The 26,910-nt window shown below is 39.5% G+C and overlaps 1 protein-coding gene and 1 long non-coding RNA gene across 7 annotated transcripts in view; both read left to right on the top strand.

Moving 5' to 3' along the window:
- The window catches only part of tmc3 (transmembrane channel like 3), an 82,652-nt gene extending 68,281 nt beyond the window's left edge, over positions 1-14,371 (top strand). For 3 of the 6 annotated variants that reach the window (XM_023332876.1, XM_023332875.1, XM_014474346.2), the window contains one exon: positions 13,153-14,371. In XM_023332876.1, the coding sequence (XP_023188644.1) occupies positions 13,153-14,125 (973 nt within the window). In that variant the 3' untranslated portion in view covers positions 14,126-14,371. Of the gene's footprint in view, positions 1-9,885; positions 9,985-13,152 lie in introns of those variants that run through there. The other 3 variants (XM_023332877.1, XM_023332874.1, XM_023332878.1) reach the window with 3 other exon arrangements.
- Positions 14,372-20,534: 6,163 nt separating this feature from the next.
- Positions 20,535-21,671, top strand: LOC111608456. Its single transcript, XR_002752677.1, has 3 exons — positions 20,535-20,563; positions 20,930-21,083; positions 21,162-21,671. It is a non-coding gene; the product is annotated as an uncharacterized LOC111608456 (long non-coding RNA).
- Positions 21,672-26,910: the final 5,239 nt, after the last annotated feature.

Below are 26,910 nucleotides of genomic sequence, written 5' to 3'. Positions count from 1 at the left end.
TCAACCAGTCCTCTCCCAAAGCCAGTCCTTTAAACTGAGCAAAACAAAATAGTTAATGATCCAAATAAAACATAAGGTGTTTACTAAATGTGTGTAACCACAATAGTAAACAACATAATGCAATAACCACCACAAAGAGTGAAATTCTAAATATATTGTATGAAAAACATTTAAATAAATACTATATAATATATCTTGTTGAAAAACAGAATATTTCAGTACTACTTTATAATACTCCAAAAGTGTTTATAGCTGTACAACTTTCACTCAGCTGCATCACATTTACTTGCATACAATACAGCATGTGGAAACATTACCTGTGTCTTTATGCTAAAACCATTTTGGTGACCATTTGTTGAAAGTAAATTACAAACATTTACCCATAGTTTGACCACTGCTATATGGCAGAAAGAAAGTTTGATGTCACAAATATAATAGAGGCATCATTCCATTTATACTGCAGAAAGATGACAAAAGTGTTTCCTGAATTAACTTTAATATTCACCTCACTGCACACAAAGGACAGATGAAATTTGTAAAAGCACCCTAATCTGTTGAATCTTTAACAAAATAGAATCAAAGATTAACATGAGTTGTTTCACAGCTACCTAAAGTTAACAGATAAAATGTCTTAAAACTTACATGGATGTTCAAATATTTACTAGAAGCAATTACCAAAAGAAAACGCCATAATGCTGTGAATTCAAAGAAGACCAAGGCCAGACTGATTAATACATAATGCATAATACAGATTAAGGATAAACCATAATGTCTACCAACACATTAATTAGTGTTGTTGTTAGGAAGGCAGGTTCCTTGGTCCGGTGGACGGCTCAGTTTGAAGCTGGAGGTTTTGGTGTGGAACCTCCCTGCTGCAGATTGTCTGAAGATGCAAGGAAAAGTACAAATAGACAGTGTTAGAAAATGTATGTTGATTTTCCTGTACAACTGATGCACTGACAAACCTGAATTTGACCAAACATTACTGAACCTGAAAATTGCTTGTATCTTCACAATGTAAATGTAGAATTTTTTTCTTTTTATGTTGACAGATTCCGACTGGTATTTAGAAAAAAAATTCCATGACTTTTCCATGACCTTCAGTATAATTTTCCATGATCCACATACAACAGGTTTATCGAGAAAAGTATATAACTGACAGACTAACCCCACCAAGTTGAACTATGGCAAACATGTAAAAGTGTAAAGCAGGGAGATGGGGAGAAAACATAAATGACACAAATGTGAAAATGAAGCCCACACAGAAAGGTATGAATTGAAAAGTGCCAATATATTGACTGAGGAATCATATGACAATAATTTTATAATCAATAACATGTTAGCAGTAATGCAAACACAAGATTGCACATGTATATAGAACTAACTGCTTCTACAAAAGTTCAGAACAGACAGGCACACACACTGCAACACCACTGGAGGTTTACTTGATGATTAAATAAATATATGTTAATAAAATAGAATAATAGGTACTGCAGTGTACGCAGAGCATTACAAAAACAAAGAATCTCTTTGTTTTTGTTCTCACTGAGAACCAGCTCTTTACTATTATTCATATTTTTACTACACTACCTGGCCAAAAAAAAAGTCGCCACCTGGATTTAACTAAGCAAATAGGTACAAGCCTCCTATTGGATAAGTACTGCATAGGCGATTATCTTTCAGCTGGCAACAAGTTATTTAACCGCAGCTGATGCAATGAGTAACTCCTCATTTCTTAAACAACCATGGCAAAAGACACATCCTGTGGTCGTGGAAAAGACGTTAGTCTGTTTAAGAAGGGTCAAATCATTGGCATGCATCAAGCAGAGAAAACATCTAAGGAGATTGCAGAAACTACTAGAATTGGGTTAAGAACTGTCGAACGCATCATTAAAAACTGGAAGAATGGTGGGGAACCATCGTCTTCCAGGAAGAAATGTGGTCGGAAAAAAATCCTGAATGATCGTGATCGGCGATTACTTAAACGTTTGGTCAAATCAAATCGAAGAAAAACAACAGCAGAACTCAGGAGTATGTTTAATTGTGAACGCAAAAGAATTTCCACACGCACAATGCGAAGGGAACTCAAGGGGTTGGGATTGAACAGCTGTGTAGCCGTAAGAAAACCTCTAATCAGTAAGGCTAACCAGAAAAAAAGGCTTCAGTTTGCTAGGGAGCATAAAGATTGGACTCTGGAGGAATGGAAGAGGGTCATGTGGTCTGATGAGTCCAGATTTACCCTGTTCCAGAGTGATGGGCGCATCAGGGTAAGAAGAGAGGCAGGTGAAGTGATGCACCCTAGTGCCTACTGTACAAGCCTGTGGGGGCAGTGCTATGATCTGGGGTTGCTGCAGTTGGTCAGGTCTAGGTTCAGCAACATTGTGTGCCCAAAGAATGAGGTCAGCTGACTACCTGAATATACTGAATGACCAGGTTATTCCATCAATGGATTTTGTCTTCCCAAATGGAACGGGCATATTCCAAGATGACAATGCCAGGATTCATCGGGCTCACATTGTGAAAGAGTGGTTCAGGGAGCATGAGACATCTTTTTCACACATGGATTGGCCACCACAGAGTCCAGACCTTAACCCCATTGAGAATCTTTGGGATGTGCTGGAGAAGGCTTTGCGCAGTGGTCAGACTCTCCCATCATCAATACAAGATCTTGGTGAAAAATTAATGCAACACTGGATGGAAATAAATCTTGTGACACTGCAGAAGCTTATTGGAACAATGCCACAGCGAATGCGGGCTGTAATCAAAGCTAAAGGCGGTCAAACAAAATATTAGAGAGTGTGACTATTTTTTGGTGGCGACTTTTTTTTTTTGGCCAGGCAGTGTATTATTCATAGTAAAGAGCCGTTCAGAAAAATCGTCTCGTTCTTGAATGTCGCATCACCATATTTCAGACTTTGGTCACAGTATTGTCGTACGTGTGACACAGGACCCGACTTATGAGGGCGTTTGCATTTATTCTAACAGTATGTAAATGTATCAACAGAGAATAACACTTAAAAGTTCAAGAAGTACTTTCATTTGGAGTTTAAAAAAGTGAGCTGTGGAGTGCCGTCAGTCTCCAACTTCCTTTTCCGGGTTGTATTCGGATTTCTGCAGTCATGAAACAACGATTCTGTATTTATATGAAACCGATGGGATCTACCTTGTTTGGTAAGTTAATGGTTTCCATATTTACTTGTATCATTTTCTGACCAAGCATGTGCTTAGAGCATAAAAAGCCACATAACTTGTTACGAACACTTTTTGTGGGTGTATCATGCACCGAACTTTGCCGTCCTTCATGTCAACCATGTGGCGCTTTTATCTCATGACTTCTCAACTTTGATTATAAGTTTGATGCAGCCAGAAATATTTTTCTGAGTGAAATGTCCTGCTCATTTTTTTCTTAGTGTTGTAGTTTCCTGAACGACAGTGTCAACATAATTGGTAAGCAGGTAATTAGGAGAGTTTGCGTACGGACTGCTTTGTTCATAGACTGAGGGCCATAGAGAAAACAAAACAACATGGCGTCAGTCCACATGTCTACCAAAAGTCAGGCGGAGTGGAGCTGCTGGCCAGCAAGTAAAAATGATAGGAAGGGACTGAGTGCGAATTGGCTTTTTCTATTATCTTGTACAGAGCATTAAATGGTAACATTTATGTTTGAGTTGGACATTGTCCCTTTTAAAAAGCCAAGTTAGAGAAAATAAATGCATTAATACTTTATACTGCCAAATGTGCAAAGCTTACTGACATTTTCTAACACAGCAATGAGACGAGGCAGCTGGTAATGGGAGTTGCATTTAATTTTCCTTTGGGATCAATGAAGTACAGTATATTTAAATTGAATTATTTTTAGATCCATAGGAGGAATCTAACTAACAGCAGGATCTACGGGATCAGTAATTACTGAAATGCACTACTTTCTGAAAACTAGTTAATGGTTTCTTGTGAGTGAACAAAAAATCTTTAATGTTCAGTCTGAACCAGCATGTTGATGACCCATCCATCCATTTATTTTCTTCCGCTTTATACGGGGTCGGGTCGCGGGGGTAGCAGCTTCAGAAGGGAGGCCCAGACTTCTCTCTCCCCCGTCACTTGTTCCAGCTCTTCCGGAGGAATCCCAAGGCGTTCCCAGGCCAGGCGAGAGACATAGTCCCTCCAGTGTGTCCTGATCTTCCCAGGGGCCTCCTCCCGGTGGGACGTGCCCGGAACACCTCACCAGGGAGGCGTTCAGGAGGCATCAGGCGTCATCAAATTAAGAGTCTCAAACCAAAAACTGGAATCAGGAACTGTTCAGAAGTAAATTGTATGCATAATACGTTGAAAACGTTATTAGCCTTTCTCTTCACATTATTCTTTCCTTCTATCAGGTGCAGTACTGTGTAAATATTGACTTTTAAATTCTTTGTCTTACTTTTTTAGCTGGGTCTCTGAGGGACCTGATCTGCTGTCTGAAACATTTTATCCCAAATCCTCTCAAACCACCAAGGTGAGCAGTAGAGTGAACAGGGTGGAGAGACAAGTCTTTCTACTCACCAGCACTTTGTGACTGAAATATGTAGTAAGTATAAGCTCATGTACCTTTGGTTTGTTGTAGTTTTATTATCTTGTGTATGTGTCAACGTTCATAAGATCAATTCTGGTGTAAATATTTCTTTTAAAATCATATTTTGGAGAGGTTGGTTTTTAAATGCTGACTTTGCCTTGATTATTATTGTGAATGTCTTCTGGAAAGCCATTGTATTAAAATTGATACTGTGCTGTTTTACTTTGTTGAAATGAAGGCTTCATTACTTTCTTTTTGGTACATGTGTATGAATAAATGGGAATTTTTTAAATCATATTTTGTCTCGGGGTATTCATTAATTTTACAGTACCACTTAAAGCACTTTTCCAAGTGTTTTAAGTGGTTGGTTGTCATAGATTTTTGTTACAAGATTGTATTAGAATCCCTAGGAAATGGAAGACAACTGTTCCACATGAAAACTTTGCATTCCAATGAAATTGCTGCTATATTAGCATTTCCACAGATCTACCTGAACCATATATAGCATTTTATTTTGACCTACTCCGAATGTCCACTGAAAGTTGTCAGCAAATGTCCGCTGAACGTCTGTGTTTCATTTTTAGTCCGAAAAAAGTCGTCACGAACGTCGTCGAATTTCATTTTGACGTCTGGACATTCAGTGAATGTCGTCTGAACAATCAATGCTAGCTGGGCAGGTTTTTCATGACCGGTACGGACCCTGTTAAATGTCTATGTTTAAATGTTTTGCTGTGAAGGTTATTTTTGCAATGGTGCTTACATAAATGCATAAAATATTTATTTTTTAATTATACATTTATTAGTCGTTAATTATGTCAAAGTATCAATTGAAAAAGAAATTTACTGTCCTGTGAAAATCTAATTGAACTGAATATATTTTACCATCTACATTAGTCAACTTGAAATGAAGACAGACAAGAACTCCAGGTTTGTCTTGGGTTAGGCACGATGAGGTGCCTAACCCATCTTTTTTGCAGATGAGGTGTATATTTGTTCAAGGGCCAATGAAAAGGGGTCTTTGTGGATTTCATAGAGAACTAGACACAAATACAGTTTAATCTGAAGATTCTGGAGGCTATGTGAACATTAGTCTAAATCTTCATTTATGTTAAAAAGTCAACGTAAATAAGGAAGTACCTTTCAGTTTGTTGTGGTGAATATTTTCTAGCAGTTGCAGGTGATGTTCCTGGCAGGTCCATGTCTACCTTCAATACTGCTGAAGCAACAAATTATGGTTTCAGTGATGGTGACCAACATCCAGATATGTTACCTGATCAAGGGTAGTGTACATTTGGAAATATCTGATTGAAGATTAATATGTAAATTAACTGCAGTTAAGTAGCTGTTTTCCAGTCTTATCTGATGCATGCGCCCTATTTACCCAAACACAAAGTAAATTATATACACATCAGAGGTCCCGCTAGACTTTCTTGTTATCCGTCATTTTGACAGACAGCATTAAAAAAATGGTCATGTTCTATTTTTACCTGTCAAATTATAACCATATTAACATTGGCTATTTAGCCACATTTTTATGCGGTTTTGTTAATATTCACCTAGTTGAACCGTGAATCCAGATCCTGTCGCACATAAAGCAGATAAAGGCATCTAACTTTTTCTCCATAGAGACAAAAACCACTGACTGTGGCCCCAATAAGTTATAGTAAATGAAATTAAACAACTCTACTTAAATTAAAAGCACTTCCTGCTGGGCTCTGAACACACAGCCTCACAAATTCCTCCTGGTTGCATCTGCAGAGAAATCTGCGTTAATTTAATTCAGTTGGATCTGTCTGATCCAAACTGATCCAAATCAAACCATTTGAGCTCTGCTAGCTTTTTATCCTCTTTAGTTTCCAGCTCCATTTGTTAAATCCACAGGATGAGTTGAGTTCAATTCTTCGTAGTGGTGGAGCTGCGTCCGCATTGGTTGTGCAGTTAATTAGACTGCACATATTACGGTCTAATTAACTTCTGCACCTTTATTTATTTCCTCAAGATAAACTGCCAGCTCCTCTGGTTAGAGTACAAATGGATTAGCTCAACATTGCATTCTCTTTAGTTTTCTCTGGTCTAGAATGGAGACTTGAATTAAAGGAGCCATTTCAACCAAAGGTTTGAAATGTGCTTCCTAACCATCCTCAACATGCTGTCAGCTCCTGGTCAGAAAGCCTCATTTAGTTCACTGTCAATGAGATGAAATTCAGAAAGGATTTTTCTTATTGATTGATTTTAGTTGCCTCTGCGATGAGCGTAAAAACTATAATGTCTGCGCATGTGCACCATTCAAGGGTGTGAATTATAACCTGTCAAATGATGGATGGTTTTAAATTTTGTATATTTTCGTATATTTTTTTATACGACCGGAATATTTTCTGTCAAATACGGAAAATATTCCGTTAACGCAACCTCCGATACAGAGATGTATATCGATAGCAATATCAACAGGACAGAGGTTGTCATAGCCTTACATGGGTACTGATAGGTTTATTTTGTCCTAACCTGCAAAGAATCAGCCAGAGACAGGGATTAGTTTTCTTTTCTTTTCTGCAGAACAGGAGAATTGAGAGCAGACGCGACGAATCGCTGTCAAATACTGTCTGGAATCAATTCTGCCAGATCTTTCTTTGCATTTCTCTTTACTGTATAGAAAAAGCAGGTTGGGCTTCTTCACACAGTCACACAGAGAATTGACCAACCGTCTTTACATTCTGGAACCTCCTGTGGACATGCCCTTACAAGGGCATGTGACTGACCACAACTAATCAATTACATATGGAACTAATAACACATGAATGTTTTAACGTTTTTAGCTTCCAGGCAAACATCCTAAACAAAGTTAATAATATACTACAAAAGAAAGAGAAGTTAAGTAAATATAAAAAGAATAATAATATGAGAGTAATAATATAAAAGAATAATATGAAAACATAACTTGTAAAATAAACTCATAAGTAAATGAACAGGAGGATAATTTTTCTAACAGGTACATTGCAGAAATACTTAAGTTAGAAAATAGTATCTCTGAACACTAGGACGTTGGGGTAGACTGCCCTCAGTTTGCAGCAACATAGGGATTATTCTGCCCTCAACAGTTGCTGTTCCTATCAGTCCTATAATAAACATACTGAAAAGTTTTAGTAGACGGCTTGGAACTCCACCATCTATAACATGTGAGTCTTTACACTTAAAAAGTTCCAGTGCACTTTCAAATTCCAATTTACTCCTTTTCTCTCCCCTTTTGTTCTCGTTTCTTTTTTTACTATATCGAATTACCTTTATAAAGAAATAAAACAAAATTATAATGTGCAATAACATTTTGTCTCGTCCTTGTAAACTTTGAAGTAGAATAAAGTTAATAAATTTCTGAACTCTATAGGTTTCACACCTAAATACTTGAACTAAACATGTGAAGTAGAGAACTTTGAATAACAAAGTGTCTCTATATCTCAGAGGAATTCTGACTACTCTTCAGGATGTAACCTGTGAACCTTCAAGTGGAGTAGAACGCTCCACTTCTGGGCACAACTGCCTCTGAACAGGGCTTCTGGCCGTGGAGTCAGAACTGTCCTCAGGTGGAAAGCTACTGGTCAGTTCCACTGGGGAATCAGGTGACTGCAGTTGATCTGGTCGATCGGTGGGCTGTGGGACGGCTTGCAGGTGTCTCTGATTCCGTCGTAGCATAGTTCCATTCTCTGTTTCCACCGTGTAAGAGCATGGCTCCTTGTATTTGGCAATAATCTTAGCTGGGGTTTTCCAACCTTTTTCACCGTCCAGTTTTATCCTGACTTTCTGTCCTGGTTGTAGTGTGGGAAGTGGTTGTGCAGAATGATGGCAGTCATGGAAGAACCGATACGCTGACTTTGTCTGATTGTCTTTTTGCCGAACCTTTTGTCTGTCCACCGGAGCAGCTTGCAACTTGCTCTCCATCATCTGAAGTGTAGTTCTAATCTCTCTTCCAGTCATAAGTAGTGCAGGGCTCACGCCTATAGCAGTACTAGGGGTTGCTCTGTTGCACATCAAGGCCAAATGGGGGTCAGGCTGCTTCAAGATGTTCTTAACAGCCTGAACTGCTTATTCAGCAGCACTGTTTCCCTGAGGGTAATGGGGACTAGAGGTTATGTCCACAAATCCATACTCTCTGGTGAAGTCCTGGAACTCGGTAGATGTGAACTGAGTGACATTATCACTGACCAGATCCAGTGGAATTCGCCACCTCACGAACATGCCCTTGAGTCGACTAGTGACATCACGACTGAAATAATTTGGCTGTCTTCTATATCTAGTGTCTCTGGAGTAATATTCAGTTGCGATGAGATAATTCTATCTCTCAAACTCTCACAGGTCTGCAGCAATATGCTGCCCGGGGCCCTCTGGTAGGGTAGAAGTCAGGAGAGGTTCATGCTTCTGGGTTGGTTTATTTTCTATGCAGAATTTACATGATGACAGTGTCTATTTAATCTCAGCACTGATGCTCCGCCACCACACAGGCATCCTAGCACGTGCCCGGCCCCTGTTAGTCCCTGGTGTCCTTTATGTACTGTAGATCTGATAGCACCTCAACCCTGTGCGCAGTCAGTCAGTCCTGATATAACACCAATCCATCCGTTTCTGAGAGATGTGCTCTTGCAGAATAAGAACAATGAAGAGATGGGTTCATCACCGTTTTGGGCAGCCATCCATTCCTGATGAAACTTGCAATCTCCTGCAGTTCATGATTGTGCTGAGTAACCACACAGATCATAGAGAGTCTTTGGGATGAGACAGGTGCATTTGCTACAATCGACTCAACATGTGCTTTTACCACATGATCTGTGGTCTCACCACTCCCGTGTCTCTGCGGCCTCCTGGATAGTGTCGGCCACCACCAACTGCTTGCCTGGGATGTGTTCTGCAGCAATACCTTAAAAGGCACATCAGGGGTCTCTGGCACCGTGGAGGGGCTTTGTCCAGATCATAAGTATTTATGAGCAGCACAAGTGGTTTGTGGTCTGTTTGCAGAAGGAAACTGTTCATTCCCTGAATGTAGAGTGCAAATCGCGCACACTGCCACACACCTGCCACACACCTGCCACACACTCTTTCTTGATTTGAGAGTATCGCCTCTCGGCATCAGACATCTTGCGGGAGCAGAATGCCACTGGCTTTAAGCCGTCCTCATGTTCTTGTAATAGAGCTGCCCCTAAGCCACAGCTGCTTGCATCTGCGCTGATGACAGTTTTCCAATTTGCATCATAATATGCGAGAGCTGGGGCTGACACGAGCATAGCTTTAGCAGTGATGAACACCTGTTCTTGTGTGTCATCCCATATCCACTTGTTCTCTCTTCTCAACAGGCTGGTGATTGGATGTAGCTTGGTGGAGAGGCCTGGCAAAAATCTCCCCACATAATTAGTCAGACCCAGTACCTGACGGAGCTCCTCCACATTTGTGGGACACTGCATTTGCGTGATGGCTTCTACCTTGGTCAGGTCTGGTTTCATGCCCTCTGCACTGATGATGTGACTGAAGTACCGCGTTTCTGATTTGCTGAAATAACACTCTGCTTTGTTCAGCTTCAAGCCACTGTTCTTGATGGTCTTCAGAACTGCATTCAGGTGGTTGTCATGTTCCTCCTTAGTTTGTTCATAAGCGAGAATGTTATCCATGACTACGACAACACCTTCATGGTCCTTTAGCAGTGTGGATAACTGTCTTTGAAAAATTTCTGGAGCTGACTTGATTCCAAATAGCAGTTGTCTGAAGCAGAATCTACCGATGAGGGTTATAAATGTTGTCAGTCTTCTGCTCTTTGCATCCAGAGGGATCTGCCAAAATCCATATGAGGCGTCTAAGGTGGAAAACACCTTAGCCCCCGCCAGCTTTGGAGTGATGTCTTCCATAGTTGGTAAGATGTAGTGCTCTTGTTTTACTGATTTGTTTAGGTGTTTCAAATCCATACGTACTCTTACTTGATCTCTGTTTTACTTTTCGACAGGAACCATCGGGGCGCACCAATCAGTGGGCTCTGATGCCCAACTCTAGCATACGTTTCAGTTCTGTTTCAACCTTTGACCATTCCGCCACCCAGTGGTCATTTTTATTAACCACATAATCTCATCTGTCCCGCTCATAAAATGCACAATATGCCTATAAACAATTTTGGAGTATTATAAAGAAGTATTAAAATATTCTGTTTTTCAACTAAATAACATCTTTGCCACTTTGGTACAAGCACAGTGACAAACATTCAGCGACTGAGAACACTGGATGCTGAGCAAAAATCATATGACCCAGCTTTCCACCAGAATTTAAACGCACCACCTGCGCACAAGTAAGAGGCTGTTGGAAGCATGGAAATTAATCCGGTTAAGAATCCTTGTGCATTCGTAACCGGATCTGTGCATAAATGCCGTTTTGTCTGTGTGTATCACTCGACTCGTGCGTGCTTTCTCAACATTTGTAGGAAAAGGAGAAGGTTTGAATTCGGAATTACCAGATTTGTGAGGTTGTAGTTAAAAAAATTGTGTGTAGAAATTTAATGTTTGTAGAAATTGTATTTGTGTATGTGTACTTTTATTTTGTATTTATAATTTCTTATTTGTGTATGCATTTCACCACATATTTAAAAGTACCCGGTTTACAAATCATGTTTCACAGATACAACTATCCAAAGTTACACACAAAGATGCTTACACGGACTACAAATACAGTATTACACACTGTGAAGGTGTTTGGACACTATTTTCACTCCATATAATTACTTTACTCATCACTGTTTTGGCTGGAGGGAGTCAGGCAGTTGAACCTTTTGATGCCATCTACCCATAATGCATTGCAGAGTGAACATCTGTCATGTGACAATATTTTATTAAAATTTATAAAACTAAATCTACAGTATTATTATACTTTTTTTTACATGTAAAATAAATATTTCCCAAATAAGGTCTATTGCTCCACCTAATTGTGGATTCTTTAAAACATTCTGGCTGCAGGGTTTCCCCCCGTGTACAGAAGCTTGCCCTACACCACCAGGCTAATTGTCGTTTGTTTATTTTATACAGGTTATTTTAAGACCCATCTATAATCATATTTTTACTCATTAGCTTCAACCCAGATGAGATTTAATTTGACTAAACTTTATTGGTATTGATTTTATGTATTTTACTGCGTTTTTGTGTTGAGCTTTTAATTCAGGTTGTGTGCTTAGCTTTGTTATGTTATCTCCCATGTACAGCACTTTGTTTCACCTCTTTATGAATAAAGTTGATTATTTTACACAACAGTAACAAAGATAGCAAAGATGGGCTGTGGTCAGTTTGTAGTGGACACACTGAACTTGGGATGGAGCATGTTCCACCTTTCACTTAATTCTATTTGGAAGGTGTTTTTGCACAACAGGTTTTTGTCTTCCCTTTATGCCAACAGTCTTTCCAGAGAATACTGCACCATCGTGCGTCATGAACCTCGAGGGGTGTATTCACACCAGCCCTGTTTAGTCCACTGTAATCAGACTCTAATTTGTTTGTCTAGAAAGTCAGATTCGTTTGGGGAGTGAGAATACAAATTTGAATTCCAAAATAGACTAAAGAAGCAAACTGAACCGCCTACCAACTTAGGTCTGAATCCAGCTGTAGTGAACTCTGAAGTGGTCGGAAGGCAGTGAGAATGCAAGCGGATCGGAGGTCAGTTGCCATGGCAACAGGTCTGCAATCTGTCACAGACAGCAAGGAAACGCAGAATGTAGATGTTTAAAGCTGTTTCTCAGATTGTTTTCCCTTTGATGTGGAGCACTGCAGCTGCTATAATTTTTAAAACTTTAATAAATGACAAAAACTGGACTAATTGCCTATATAATAATATACATATTTTACATATATCAAAACTTGAGAAATTTTCTCAGCTTTATGCCAAGTTCATAGAAATCTGGTAAAAAATAAGGACACTGCGATCATTTTTGACAGGTTCTTGCTCATTCCACATTGGAGCAGTTTGGTTTTGTGGACAGACTCACCGCATCAGTAATTTGCGCCTGCTGGCGTGTTGCTAGCTTTAGCAGCTAATAGGTGATGTCCAAACTATTAATGTATATGAATGGAGAAATCCTACAAACGCTAAAATCTGACACTGCTCCATTTTTGTTTACGTTTTGTGAAGAAGGAAATTGCTCTGGTCTTCTTCAGAGGTTTTGTGTCAATTCCTTCAGTAATTCTTGGTGCAGTGCCCCCACAGGTGATGGGAGGAACAGGTTTTTTAGTTAGTTTGGGTCGTCTGACACAGTGCAGTGTGAATGTGAACCACAGCAGCTAAAAATTTTACAAATGTTGCAATTTTGGTCAACAAAACTAAACTCAACCGGGCTATCAGGTTTGAAAACACCCTAAAGACTTACTATATATATATATACTGTATGCTGACAGTAGTTATGCTTTCAGAGGTTTGCATTGAGTGTATAGTGAGACTGATGACAGTGCATATATCTTTGTGAACCAAGTTAAATATTACACACATTCTGGCATGCAGTTGGCTCATTGTCTGCTCTTGCAACTTGGGAAAGTGTAAATAAATAGAACATGATTACTGCACAAGCTGATTAATGTTGTTTCTCCCTCTTTCCCCCATAGCAGACCTCAACATTTCATTGGTGGCCGAAGTGGTTCCTGCAGATCCAAGTCTTGTCACCACATGGCATATAATCCGCCATCTGACCTTTCTAATGCAATCCACACTGACCCCTTGTACAGGAAAACCATTCGTTCTCTACACCCTGTTGAGGCTGCTGGAATCATTGCTGCACAAAATTATGGGGGGCGCTGTGGTCCTACTACCCGCTATGTGATTGTTAATGAGCACAGGCCCCGTAAGAAGCTACTGTGCTCAACCACACGAATCCCAAGGCACTATCTCATGGAGGAGCCCAGAGAGATCCTAGAGCTATACCAGCGCAACATAAAACACTACACACCTCGCACCATTCACCAACAACATCCCCCCCGCTCCCACACATCACAGCAGCTCAGGAAAGAGGAGGAAGAAACTGGAAAAGACAGGAAAAGGACTTCTCTAGGCAAAAGCCTTCGGCCTTGTTCCTTGCCTGACCACCACCAACAAGCGCACTTCTATATTGGTGAAAGGTTAGATAGTTTTAGAGAAAGTCAGAGAGCAAGGTATGAGATGCAAGAAGATGATGAAGAGGAAGCTGGTAAAGAAGGAATTGACTGGGGAGATTTCAATTTACCGTCTCCATCTCAAACCAGTGTAAAAGAAAAAGAATCTTCTCACACACAAAGGCAACCTGTCCATTCTCCAAGGAGACAATATCAGTCCCCCACCAGAACCAGACACATGGGGTCTCAATTAAAGCCCAAGTTAAGGGGTCAGCTTGAAACTCATTTGACTGAATCTGACTCGGCCTCCATAGCATCCAGCAGTGACCAACAAAACAGCAGCACTGATCAATATATTCATGTCATCCACAGCAAAGAGCGCCATCTTGGATCTGATGTCAGGCAAGAAAAGATGTCCAAAAAGAAACCCAAGACAAACTTTGATCTAAACTACACAGAATCAAATGACTTGATCTGTTCCAATGTGTAACACTTTTTTTTGTCAAATTTAAATTTTGTTTGTTAATTATTATGTATATCCTACTTGTTAAACTGCAACTACAAATAGTAAAAAAATAATAATTCTCCATTGGTTGCTATAAACATGTATGTGCATAAAAGATCTGTAACATACAATTACATGGGTTATTACAACAATGTGAAGTAACAGGTTTTGTTTGAGCTTGCTCTAAAAATATTAAGTTCTGTTAAATAAAATCGGTGTCTTCTTTGGTGAGTGTATTTCAGATTTTTTGATTTCTGCTATTTTTTCAAAGCTTTCAGGGATTTTGAGTTTTTTATGTATCAATTTAAAGTGAATAAAATATTTGCTCCATTTTAGTGGGGGAAAGTTTCTAAAATGCATTACCATACATTAAGCAAACTAAGGCAGCTCCAGATGAAAGCGGACTACTACTTCTGAAATGGCTATGCGCTTCCTAATAGTTACTGTCTTCTGGTTGGCAACAAATTATTTAACTCACTCAGATTATTCCTGCAGTATAAGAGTTTGGTCTGGTTAAGGAGAAGATAGTAAAGGAGAGGATGGAGAACAAAAAGATTTCTAGTTTTAAGGTATGATTTTCATTATTTTTACATGGTCAGAGCATATTAATACACTGAAAAGAAAATGTTCTACCTTTTCCATTCAAAAGTTGTTTAGTTTAAATGACTTTATCAATATGTACATTTGTTATGAGTGTGAAAATAAGGTTATAAGTTTAGGCTACATGTAATTGTAGGGTTAGTAACTAGCTAATCATAATTGCAAAAAGCTTACTCATTTTACCTGAGTAAAATGAGTAAGCTCATTTTACTCATGAGATTAGCTATGAAGTTCGTAGCTAAGAAGCTACGGACTTCTTAGCTTCTTATCTGGAAGCTAAGAAGTCCATAGACAGGACCGAATCGACAAAAAATTGCTGATCTTGGGCGGTTGGCATAAAACTGGTTTGTGACTGGACTGCTATGGTGTTTGAGGTTGAGGATGATGGAGATGATGAGATGGATTTAAGCGACTGGCCTCCAGTGCATAGTAGTAGACCAGTGTTTCTCAACCTTTTTTTGTCTATTGATTTATAGATTAATAGTTTTGCTGTACAGAAATGACAAATAATAAAGCTGGTTCTTAATCAAATCCTAATGAGTCAAATTGAAAGTATCATGGTGTCACTTAACAGCATCATGACATTAACACTGGCATGAAAAATAATATTGAAGAAATAAATACATAAAATAAAATCTAATTAAAAACATAGATAAGTGATAAGTTCCTTACTGTTATGGTCAGTAAAATACATTTCTACTAGATGTGTTCTCAACATACCCATGGCACTTCAACAATATTAGCTTTTATCTGAAAATAGTATCTGTCTGTTCTTGCCATATCCCCTGCCCTGTTTTAATTATTGCTCAGAATAATTATTGGGTTCATATGGGTTCATTCCTCTGTATTTACTTTAGTTTCTTCAACTTGCATTTTGTTCTTCCTGCATTTTCATTTAGTTTCCTTTGATTAGTATTATCCTTTCTTCACTCATCATGCCATTCACCTGCTACTCCGCTTCATCATCTTGAGTTTCACCTGATCTGTCTTCATATAAGTTCTTGATTTTTCACTGTTCAGCGTGAATCCGGTGCTTATTCACATCTAGTTTGTTGCTCCGTTTTACGTCCGATTCTCCTGTTTGAGTTTTGCGTAACGTGCGCCTCGTTTTTTTTTCTTTTTTTTTTTAACTAAGGGAATCTCATCTGTCCGACTCGTGTATCATTCAAATCCAAATCACTTCTTTGTTCTGTCACAATTATCGATTTATTCCATTTTGATTATCATGCTCCAAACTTTGCAAGGACTGACCACCCCGATCACCCGCTTCCTCATACACACAAAGCAGCAGGCCAGTAACCTTCCCTTTCATACTTGATGACATCACGCCCACATCGACACGCTCGCCACCCAAGTGTCAAAGTCGTGTGCTCCTGTCATATCAATTACTTATTTCATTCATATGGCTCTTACAGAGCCTCAGCAAAAACGTGTTTATGATTATTAACTCTGGTGTATGGGCAGGCTGCATAAACAGCAATTCAGGATCAAGCGTTGAGACTGCTGTGGAGCTTTGAAGACATCTCCATCTTTGGCAGTGCAGGTGGAAATGGGGGAAATTCCTTTATATTCATGACAAAATCAAATTATGCTGAATTATTGGGTAAGTATGCAAGGACATAAGAAGGAGAATAATCCAGCACTAAGAATCCTGAGACCTTGTTGGGATAGTGGAAAAGCTGGGCAGCAGATAAATCCTCTAGGGAAATGGGGATACAGGGAAAGAGGTACTGTGCTGCTGTGCCTTTTTCAACTACACATTTTTGGTTGTTTCCATATATGAATGTAGACCTAGAGGTCCATAAAGAAATATAGCTTAATAAAGATAATAACTGGGTAGGTTTTGTAAATGATAGAATTAAAACTATATATAAATCCTTTACAATCCTTTACAGATGGTTCAAAAGATTTAGTTTTGGGAAAAACAGGATTTGCTTTCCTGAATTAGATATATTTATGAAACAAAGAACATCTGACCATTTAGCTGTATATACAATGGAAATGTTAGCAATACTGATGGCATTACAGTGGATAGAGCAAAATAAGATTGAAAAAGTTCTTATATGTTCAGATTCATTATCATCACTAATGTCTATTTTAAATGTCTCATCTGAAAGTCGTATGGAGTTGGTATATGAAATTTATGAAGTTATATTTAGAATGACACAAGCTCAAATAAAGATTAGGTTTATGTTGATACTTGCTCATAAAGTTATAGAAGGGAATATATGGCAGATCATTTAGTAGTGACAAGATTGAGGCTCGGACATACAGTATTAAATAACACTACATTTGATAGGAAAACATCCAACAGGTAGTTGTGAGTGTTTGTCACTCCACACACTGATGGCTCTTATTTAGGAATTTTGTACAATATTTGTACAGTACGTTTGGGCTTGTTTTACATAATTCCATCCCCGAGTCTGTATGTTGCAGGAGGGGACCACTGTCCTCCTCAAAATCTGGATCCAGGAACACATCCGGGAACGTGTCATTTGAGTCAGGCAGGCACTTTTCTGTGACCTGTAGCTGCAGGAGCCGCTTCTCCCCAGCTGTCATATGCTCTTTCTTCCGTTCCAGGAAGTGCCGTACTAGTCTGGCGACTGGATCCCAAGCAGCGAGCTAACCTCTTGGACGTTAAAAAAGTCCGGTCCAGCCACCTGCACTAGTCGCCGCAGGGTCACCATCCCAGACCTGGACAATGCCTGAGAAAGGCCCGGTACGGTGCTGTCATGGACGTCCAGTCTTGCTCCACACATTAACGGTTCTTCTAAAAGCCAATGCAGAGAATTATGCGTTTTTGATCTGTGCAGTTTAAGAAAAAGCACAGGATATAAAAACACCCTGATAAAACTGAGGCAACCCTTTTAACTTTAAAAGGCTAAAATCAGTTAAAAACAGAGCAGCATCCAACCCCAGAAAGTTTAAACGTTTGAGAATGCAGATGGCCACATCCCTCCACACAGGGGATCCCGTCAGGTACTTCTGAAGGAACTGTAAATGAAATGTAGCTGTTCTACTGGCCAGGTGGACAAGGCACTGGCCCCCCTCTTCTCTTGGTAAAAACAGGAAAGACTGTGGCACCCAATGTAGACCGTTCCAGAAAACGTTTACCATCTCTGATTGTATTTTTACAAGTAAACCAGATCTTGCTGATCTTTTATAAAAACAACATCATCAGCATAGGCAGATAAAACCATATTGTTCTTAAAACCAGGTAAAACCAGGCCATAAACACTCAAGCATATTTTCTGAAGGAGGGGTTCCAGGAAAAGTGCGTAGAGTATCCGAGAGCGCGCAGCCTTGTCAAACGCCTCTACACACCCTAAAAGGAGCACACAGGCTACCGTTGATCTTCAGCACACTCTCAATGTCACTGTATATTGGCTGGATATTGGCAATAAGACCCTCGCTGAACCCAAACCCTCTCATGGTTTTTCCAGAGGAAGCCGTGTTCAACGCGGTCAAGTGCCTTTTCTTGATCTAAAATCAAGCCAGTTTGTAGACCCAATGAACTGGAGACCTCCAAAACGTCTTGAATTAGGTAGCTGTAATCTACCATGGACTTGCTGGGGCTCCTCCGCTGTCCTAGCCTCACCAGGTGGGTCCCCCACCTGCTCAGCAGTTGTGGGCCGCTGCTTCGCTGAACTCGGCGGGGCCATCCCGGCCCTGTCGGGACACATTTTTATAATGTGGCCCTCCTGACCACAACCAAAACACTTCATGTTAGAAGATGTAGCAAACAGGATGTAATCAAAATCATCTATTCTCACATGAAAACGCAAGTAAAGTTCCTCATCTCGATGATTTAATATCATAAACAATTGTCTCCTGCGAGAGACAACGTGTTTTAATAAAGGTGATTTACACTCAGATGGAACTTTTTTAATTGGTGACACCACCTTACTGTGCCGAGACAGTTCTTTAATCAAAAATCACCACTGATGAAAGGAAGCACATTTGATAGAGTTACCTTTGTTGCAGGTAAAGTCAGCGGCGAAACCTGTAGAAACAGAGCATTCACGGAAACGCCCACTTCCACCAACTGTTGAGCTTGTGTCAGCGTGGAGAAAGCCCCACCACCGACCACCATGGCGTCCTAAGACGCCGGCCTGACGGCCACACCTGAACCAAAAGAAAAACCTTAAAACGTGACAAAACTAACAAAAAAATCACAACTAACCAAGTAACATAAACACCCAGTGAAAAAAAGTAAGAAAAAAAACAAAGATAGAAAATATACAATCACTCGCTCTTCCACACACACCCTTCTCTCACACGAAGAAGAAGAACTGGGGCACTTGTGGCCATAGTACTGTTTGCTGCAGCAAACAGAATAGTGATGCGTCGGTCGCTAACGATCCGGCTCTAAGAGCCGGCTCTTTGAAGTGAACGATTGGAATCGGCTCCACAATGGGAGCCGTTTTAGGATCCTATTTGGGAGCCGGGTTTTTTTCTGCAAGTGCCAGAGCCGATAGTTTTTCCCCACATCGTTTTTTTTTTGTCCTGTGGTGCCTCGCTGTCTCTCCCCCCTTCTCCCTCTCCTTGCGCGTTTTGCTCTTCTGCCAGTGCTACAGCGGAGAGTTTTTTTTCCCTTGGTCCACTGCCCTCATGTCAAGCGTGTGCTCCACACATCTGACCAATCACACATAGTTTCAATTAATAATGTGGCGGGAAAACACTGAAAAAAAAGTTTATCTCCACTTTTTTTGTGGAAACGGCAAGCAATTGGCCAAGCTGTATAGCGTTCGTCGGCAGGTGTTTATGTACAGACACTCACTCAGCGGTCAAGAAGCACAGAAAGAAGGGGAGTCAGTGTGAGAACTGAATAGGTGAAAATAAATGAGTGACAGAAAACGGAGCAAGATTTGGACTCATTTTAATGCTACATCAAGCTCCAGGGCAGAGTGCAGACTGTGCAAAGTCAGCATTTCCTATCGTGCAGGCTCGACAAACAACCTGCACAGCCACATGCGGACATCACACGCATCGGTATTCCTATAGCATTATTATGCAGCATTTTTACTCATCATAAGTGCTTAACAATGTCAATAATGAAACAAAATATTATAAAATTAGGTTTAAGCTATTAATTAATTAATAATGTCAAAAATATATATGGGGAGCCGTTTGGGAGCCGAAAGAGCCGGCTCTCCACAGTAAGAAGAGCCATTAGAGCCGCATCTCGAAAAGGAGCCGAAAATCCCATCACTAAAACAGAAAGGAGAAGGACCTCGCTGCAGCAAACAGAAAGGGGCGGGGGACGGACCTTTCCGTCAGTCCCATACCTTATTTGGAAATGGGACTATTGCATTCCGGAAATGAAGGGGGCGCTATTTTCATAATCACTAGTATAAATACCTTAAGACGCGGAGTTAAGAGGAAAGGAAGAAGAAAGAAAGAAGTTTGAGAGGTTCTTCCACTGGTGTTCGGCACACGATCAACAATGCAAACCTCACAAAGTCAACAAAAGGTATTTTTACCTTCTTAAATTTTTTCACATAGTAAATCAATACGCTTTTCTAGATTAGGTTGAAAATACAATTAACAGCTGTAAACTAGTGAAATTCGTAATTCATACAGGGGAAGGCTAATTTTAGCATGTAGCATAGCTAGTTATTATCCCGCTGGGCACCATTAGATAAAAATAGAAAAGTAGATAACATGTATAATTGAGAAATGTATTTTATGCTGAAACTGTTTTTTATTTTCATTATACAGATCCACGTATCTATTTGCAACATGAACATAAATATTGCTGTCCCCTTTGCTCATACAAGCTACAGAACCATTTAGCACAAACTGCTATGGTTCAACATATCGGTATGTATAACTACACTTGAAAAATATAAAACATTTTTCACACACTTATCAGTTTTCTAGTGTTTTTATTTTATTTTTAAAGGTTAATCTTTTTTTAAATATGTTTTGTACACCAATGTTAATTTTCTGGAAAGTCTAATATATTTTATAAACTAACAGCTGCCATTATATTTGGGTGTAGTACCCAGATGTGATACTCTAATGACGAGTAGCACTACTTCAATATATTTTTAGTAAGTAACTGCAATAAACTACACAAGTAAGAGTAACAAAGTATTTGGTGAAATGGCTAATATTAAGTACTGTTTTACTGATCATAATGTGCAATGTGATTTTTTATTTTGTTTGGTTTTTTGCTATTTTCAGATGCCTTTAAATGTTCTTGAAGCTGTTCTCCAGGAGGTGATACCAGCACAGGGAGACTCAGCCTACCTCACCTTGGCATTGACCTGCAAGTGCTTTGAAGCCGTTGAGTCTGACCCAGTTTTCAGGAAGAAGACTCACTTTGCTTGGCTGGATGGTAAGGATCTTTGACTTTTTTCACCTAAAACATGTGAAATTAGATTTCAACTACATGAAATCGATTTTTCATTAACAGGTGAGATCAACTGGGGCAAATTTTCAAAAACATTCAAGGCAGAAAACCGGATTCCTTTTGCGGTTGTAACGTGTTTTTCCTGCAACCGGTAATATAAAGACTGTGGGCTTCACTGGCAATGGAAGACGAGGAGAGTACCCTGGTTACTACTGTGATGGCCGACCTGGACACTGCACTGGCTGTCAATACTGAATGCAAGGAGAATATTAGTTGCTTTCCACAGTCTTTCACACATTTCAGTTGTCACACATTGTTCGTTTTTTTTTGTGACAAGCCATTTTAAATCATTTCTGCTAAAGAATATTTGCCTTTTGACTTGTGCAGTCATCCTTTTTAATAATGTGTTCTTTCAATATTATTTACATTTTTGAATGTTCCTTTTGTTGTAGCTCAGTTGATTTACATTATTTAGTTTTCATAGAAATGGTGCCGTTTCCACACAAAGTTACATTGTGGCTGTAATTTGTTGGAGAGAGTAGAACCAATAAAGTAGTTGTAAATATATTGTAACAGCGTTGTTTAACAATAGGATAACCTTGTTTTAAAAATTTTAAATGCAAGCAAAGCTAATAACTTGCAATATTTTATATGTGTAAATACAATGTTTCCTATATTTTTTGAACAATGACTGGAATCAATAACAAATTTTTTTACAAACCTGACATACAGCTAAGTTGTTTATGTTTTAACAGTCAGGATCAACTTGGGGTTTTTTTGTAATAAAGCAAGCACATACAGAAACATATTGTTCAGATACAAACAAGATTAAACGAGCAGAGCGAAGGTGTAGTCGGGGTGGAGGTGATGGAAGCTCAGATGAGGAGCAGTTGCACACATCAAGCCGGACTTTATGAAGGGTGGAGGAGATGAGCCCGGCGCCGTTAGGTTGGGATGGAGACACCTGATCAGGTGATTGGCTGAGCAGGTGAGATAAAGACAGTTATAGTTAGAATTTACACACTGGTTTAATTTATGTAACCAGTGACTTTATTCAAAAAGGTTTTCATATAGAAAAAAGATCATTCTCTCTGGCAGTTACCAGCGCACTGCCGGGGTCCGAGCCCCAAAGATTATTTCTTGTCAAATAAACTTTCTACAACCTACTTTCTGTGTGAGTCTTTCCAGGTTGAAGCTACATTTAAAGTTTTAATTAATCTCCTTGGGTTTTGCAACAATTGGATATTTAAGGGCTTTATTTTATGAATCGATTGCAATTGATAGAATTGATATGGAATTTATAAAAATGGAATAGTGGGACACCAATCAGTTTACCGGTTGAACTGGAGTCCTTATAGCAAAAGTTTCCAATGAGACATTATGGTAAACAATGATAATAGCTGAGCCAGGTCACCTGCAACCAAAAATATTCTAGTTGTCGGAATGGCACTTGTTAGAAGTTCAGAAGTCCTTTGGTTTGTTTGTAAATTATATTCACAATGTGAATAATAAGAAAAATATTTGGCAAATAAACAACAAAAGTGCACTGCGAATGGACGTACAAAGTTGGCCAAAATTGTTGACTAAATGTTTTACCGACCAAACCTCTTTTCCATCTAGTTCTTATCTAATAAGCCAGAGGCTATTATATTTTAGATTGTAACTTATTTATTTTAAGAGTACCATTCACAACATCAAAATATACTGCTCAAAAAAATAAAGGGAACACTTAGACAACACAATATAACTCCAAGTACATCAAACTTCTGTGAAATCAAACTGTCCACTTAGGAAGCAACACTGATTGACAATCAATTTCACCTGCTGTTGTGCAAATGGAACTTTGTACAGAACAAAGTATTCAATGAGAATATTTCTTTCATTCAGATCTAGGATGTGTTATTTGAGTGTTCCCTTTATTTTTTTGAGCAGTGTATATTATTTGAACTTCATTTGTTTATATCTGTTTTTTTAAGCTGCGATGGACAGGCGATATATCCAGGGTCAGCAGCCCTCATGACCCGACTATAGGGATCAATCATGATAATTAATGGATGGATAAATGTGCTCTTAATGTAATGTACATTTGTCTCCAAAATATTGATTTGATTCATGTTTTATTACTTTTGTTTGAGATAGATAGGGTGTAAGGATAGATAAATAAATCTCCATAATGTTTCCTTATTGTTGCTTGTTCTAGATTGTTTGTTACTAATATAATTTTAAATAAAGGTTTAATAAAGATTTGGAAATAAAAAAGTGACTTACCACGTGACAGACATACCACGTGACATATCACGTTTTGTAGCCATTTCTTTACTATTTAATTTGTATTTTTAATGTTGAAAGTGTACTTGGGTGTTTTAAAAGGCGTTATCAAATAAAATACGTTATTATTAGTATTATTATTATAACACGATCGGTACAGGAAATGGTGTCACTAGCGCCCCCTTAATTTCCGGAATGAAATAGTCCCATTTCCATATAAGGTATGAGACTGACAGTGGTCCGTCCCCCCCCATTTCCATATAAGGTATGAGACTGACAGTTGTCCGTCCCCGCCCCATTCTGTTTGCTGCAGCGAGGTGTACTTGGCAGCGAGGGTTAGGGTAGAAAGGGGCAAGGCAGTCTCATACCTTATTTGGAAATGGGACCATTGCATTCCGGAAGTGAAGGGGGCGCTATTTGCTACATTATCCGTTTCTCACGTTTTTTAAATTTTTTAAATCTGGGATATATCTTCGTCTTTATGAAGGAGTTTCACTCTCAGCATGCATTTAAACTTCTCTTTTTTTATTTACTTCAGTGCAGCTCACAGTTCTTAAGTTCTGTAGCTTTCTGTGTACTTCTAAATCTGCTCCTTAGTTGCATCTTTTCGGACCTGCTACTGCCTCTAGTGGCGGGGGGTGGTGACACAACTATTATAATTACATCACTAAACGAGAATACCACAAAGTCTTTATTATTTACTATTAATTCCGGTATTACTGGCACCGTAAAAGATAAATTATCTAATAAAACACCATATTTTTCATTTTCTTCAGGATGTAGAGCTAATTAAATGAAATAAACAAGACCTTTATACATTATAAATAATATTCATATATCAATTATAGGAGGAATAAAAGAAATAAGGAGATATAAAAAGCAACATGATTAACTATAATAAAAATACCATTTACAATGTATACATAAGAAACTTAATTGAGCAAAAGTCAGAAACAAACAAATGAATTAGGTTCACAGAAGAATAACTAATCTGGTTGTTAAAAAGTTAAGGCTGTTAAAAAGTTCACATTTCTGTCTTTACGGTGCCATATGTTATTCCATTGGTAGAGTCTTATATATAGGAAAAAATAAGATGAAACTATTTAGTCTATCAAGGTGGAAATTTTCCTTCTTCTCAGAAACGATAAAATAAAACTTACTCATAGAATCACAACATCAACAATTTGTGTGTAGAGTAAAACACTTAGCATGCTATAGGTAAATGTTATTAGGTTTGGTTAAAAATAATTATTGCACTGTCAGTGAATGGCTTCTAATCAATGTTCTTAGGTACCAGAGGTGTGGAAAAGGCTGTATAACAAACTGCCATGCTGAGCCTTTAAGGGGCGGGGCTTAGAGCAGCTGCAGCATGCAGACGAAGAAAGAGAAAAAAAAGAGTAGAGTGGAAAGGGAGTATAGCTTATGTTCGCAATTTGTTTATTTAACTTGCTGTTTGCCGTTTATTGTTACTCCTCGATGTGTGTGCGTGGAAATACAAGTAAGTGATGTTGTATATTAATAATGTTGTTTATTTAGCAGAGTATTTTAGTTTTACCCTTAATTAATAGCATGCTCTGTTCACGTGCACACTCGAGAGTTATACACGGTGGATTTTGTTTGTGTCGTATATATATGTAGAAATGTGCAGTTATTCAGTATGTGTGATGCTACTTCAGTCAGTTTATTCGGACACTGACGCTGTATTGTTTAATTGCAGGAACCACACACAATTATTTAAATAAACCGCAAGTACGAGTTGAATCACCTGGAGTACGGACTCTGCGTTCTTTGGAGTTCTGACCGACTCACCACAGTGTTCTGCATAGTCACACCAGCAAAAGCAACCTCTAGTTTTCAATGGTCCTTCGAGCCGGATAGCAGACTACTGTTTAAAAGATGCAGAATTCAGAGTCAAAGGCATTGGACACTCGACCCAAACGACGAATGTCAGTTCCTTCCTACCTGTCAGATTATGACCTAAGTGGCCTGGGAGCTCAGAGTAGATCTCGGACAGCAGCTGCAGGGGAACCATCAGATGAGCAAAGCGGACTAGAGCGTCCAACTGCCAGATCTCCATCACCACCCATTAGCCAGAGCTTCGACATGATGGATTTGAGGGATGATATGGAGCAAGAACGAGAGCTTTGTCAATCTATGGAGCAAGTCACCGGGGAGCAGCAGACCAGCCAAGTTCCAGAGTTTAGTGCTGCTCTCGAAGAGATGCGCCAAGAAAACGCTGAGCTTCGTAAACAGTTTCAGAGCCTGATGGTTGCTTTACAGTCCCAGCCAGCCTCCCATCAGCCTCTGTTCCCACCTCCTCCACCTCAAAGTGTGTACAGCGGTGGTTATGGACCTTACCAACCCCCTACCAATTCTCCAGCATACCAGCAGCTACAATATCCAACATTCAGCTCCCGAAGAAACCTGCCATTAGATTTCACTAATCCTAGAGTTTCCCAAACATCTGGTGGTCTGCCTCATAGCCTATATTACGCAGACACACCACAGCAGAGCGCACCTTCCTATTCACATAGAGATTCTTTATTTGTCCAAGTTCCCAGCTTTAATGAGCCACAGAGAGAGACCACATACAGGGGGCCGAAGCCCACTATCCCCAGATTTACATCACCAGATCCCAGAGAGTTTGCACGCATGAAGATTGCCTTAGAGAATCTATTACCAGGCGATGCTACCGAAAGATACAAATACCAGATCCTCACTGATCATCTCCAGTGTGAAGAAGCTTCACTTGTAGCAGACTCCTACTGCAACTCAAGGCAACCTTACACTGATACAATGTTGGCTCTCACGAAGATGTATGGACAGCCCCACAAGCTTGCAGTGCAACGGATTGCAGAGTTAATGGATGGTCCAAATATACGCTGTGGTGATGTGAAGAGCTTTCGTCTGTTTGCCCTCAACGTGCGGTCACTAGTAGGCATGTTGGAACAACTGGGGCAGAGAGGTCAAATCGAGTTAGTCTGTGGCTCTCATGTTTCAAGACTCTTAAGTAAACTTCCCTATGACCTCAATGCCAGCTTTAAGAGATTTATCCATCCCCTGAGAGTAGCCATTCCCACCCTCATTGACTTTGCTGATTGGCTAGAATATGAACTGGAAGTTCAGGAAGACAGCATGAAGCCCCCGAGGAGAGAGGAGTCGTTTAACAAGAAGCCTGATACCAAGCGCACTTCCAAACTCTCAAGTAAGACTGCTACTATCCTCCTGGGTACTGAGAAGGTATCTGGATCAAATAGTGTAGCAGCACCACCTACACCTGGATATGTTGTCAACAAGTCAAAGGGAATAGAGAAGGTTACGGCTTACTGTCCCTATTGTGACAACGACAAGCACTTCCTGAACAACTGTTCTAACTTTAAGACCTTGAGCAAAGAACAGAAGGTGACATGGATTAAAACGAATAATAAGTGTTGGCGTTGTGGACGTAATCACCAAGCGGCAAAGTGTACACTTAAAGCTCCCTGCAAAACCTGTGGTAGGAGACATCTGCTAGTGCTGCATGAGGTGAATGAGAGAGCAGAGG

This window comes from Xiphophorus maculatus, chromosome 4, assembly GCF_002775205.1.
Source record: "Xiphophorus maculatus strain JP 163 A chromosome 4, X_maculatus-5.0-male, whole genome shotgun sequence".
Classification (NCBI taxonomy): domain Eukaryota; kingdom Metazoa; phylum Chordata; class Actinopteri; order Cyprinodontiformes; family Poeciliidae; genus Xiphophorus; species Xiphophorus maculatus.
Note: the sequence above shows the minus strand (reverse complement) of the source record. Positions and strands in the feature narration are given on the sequence as shown.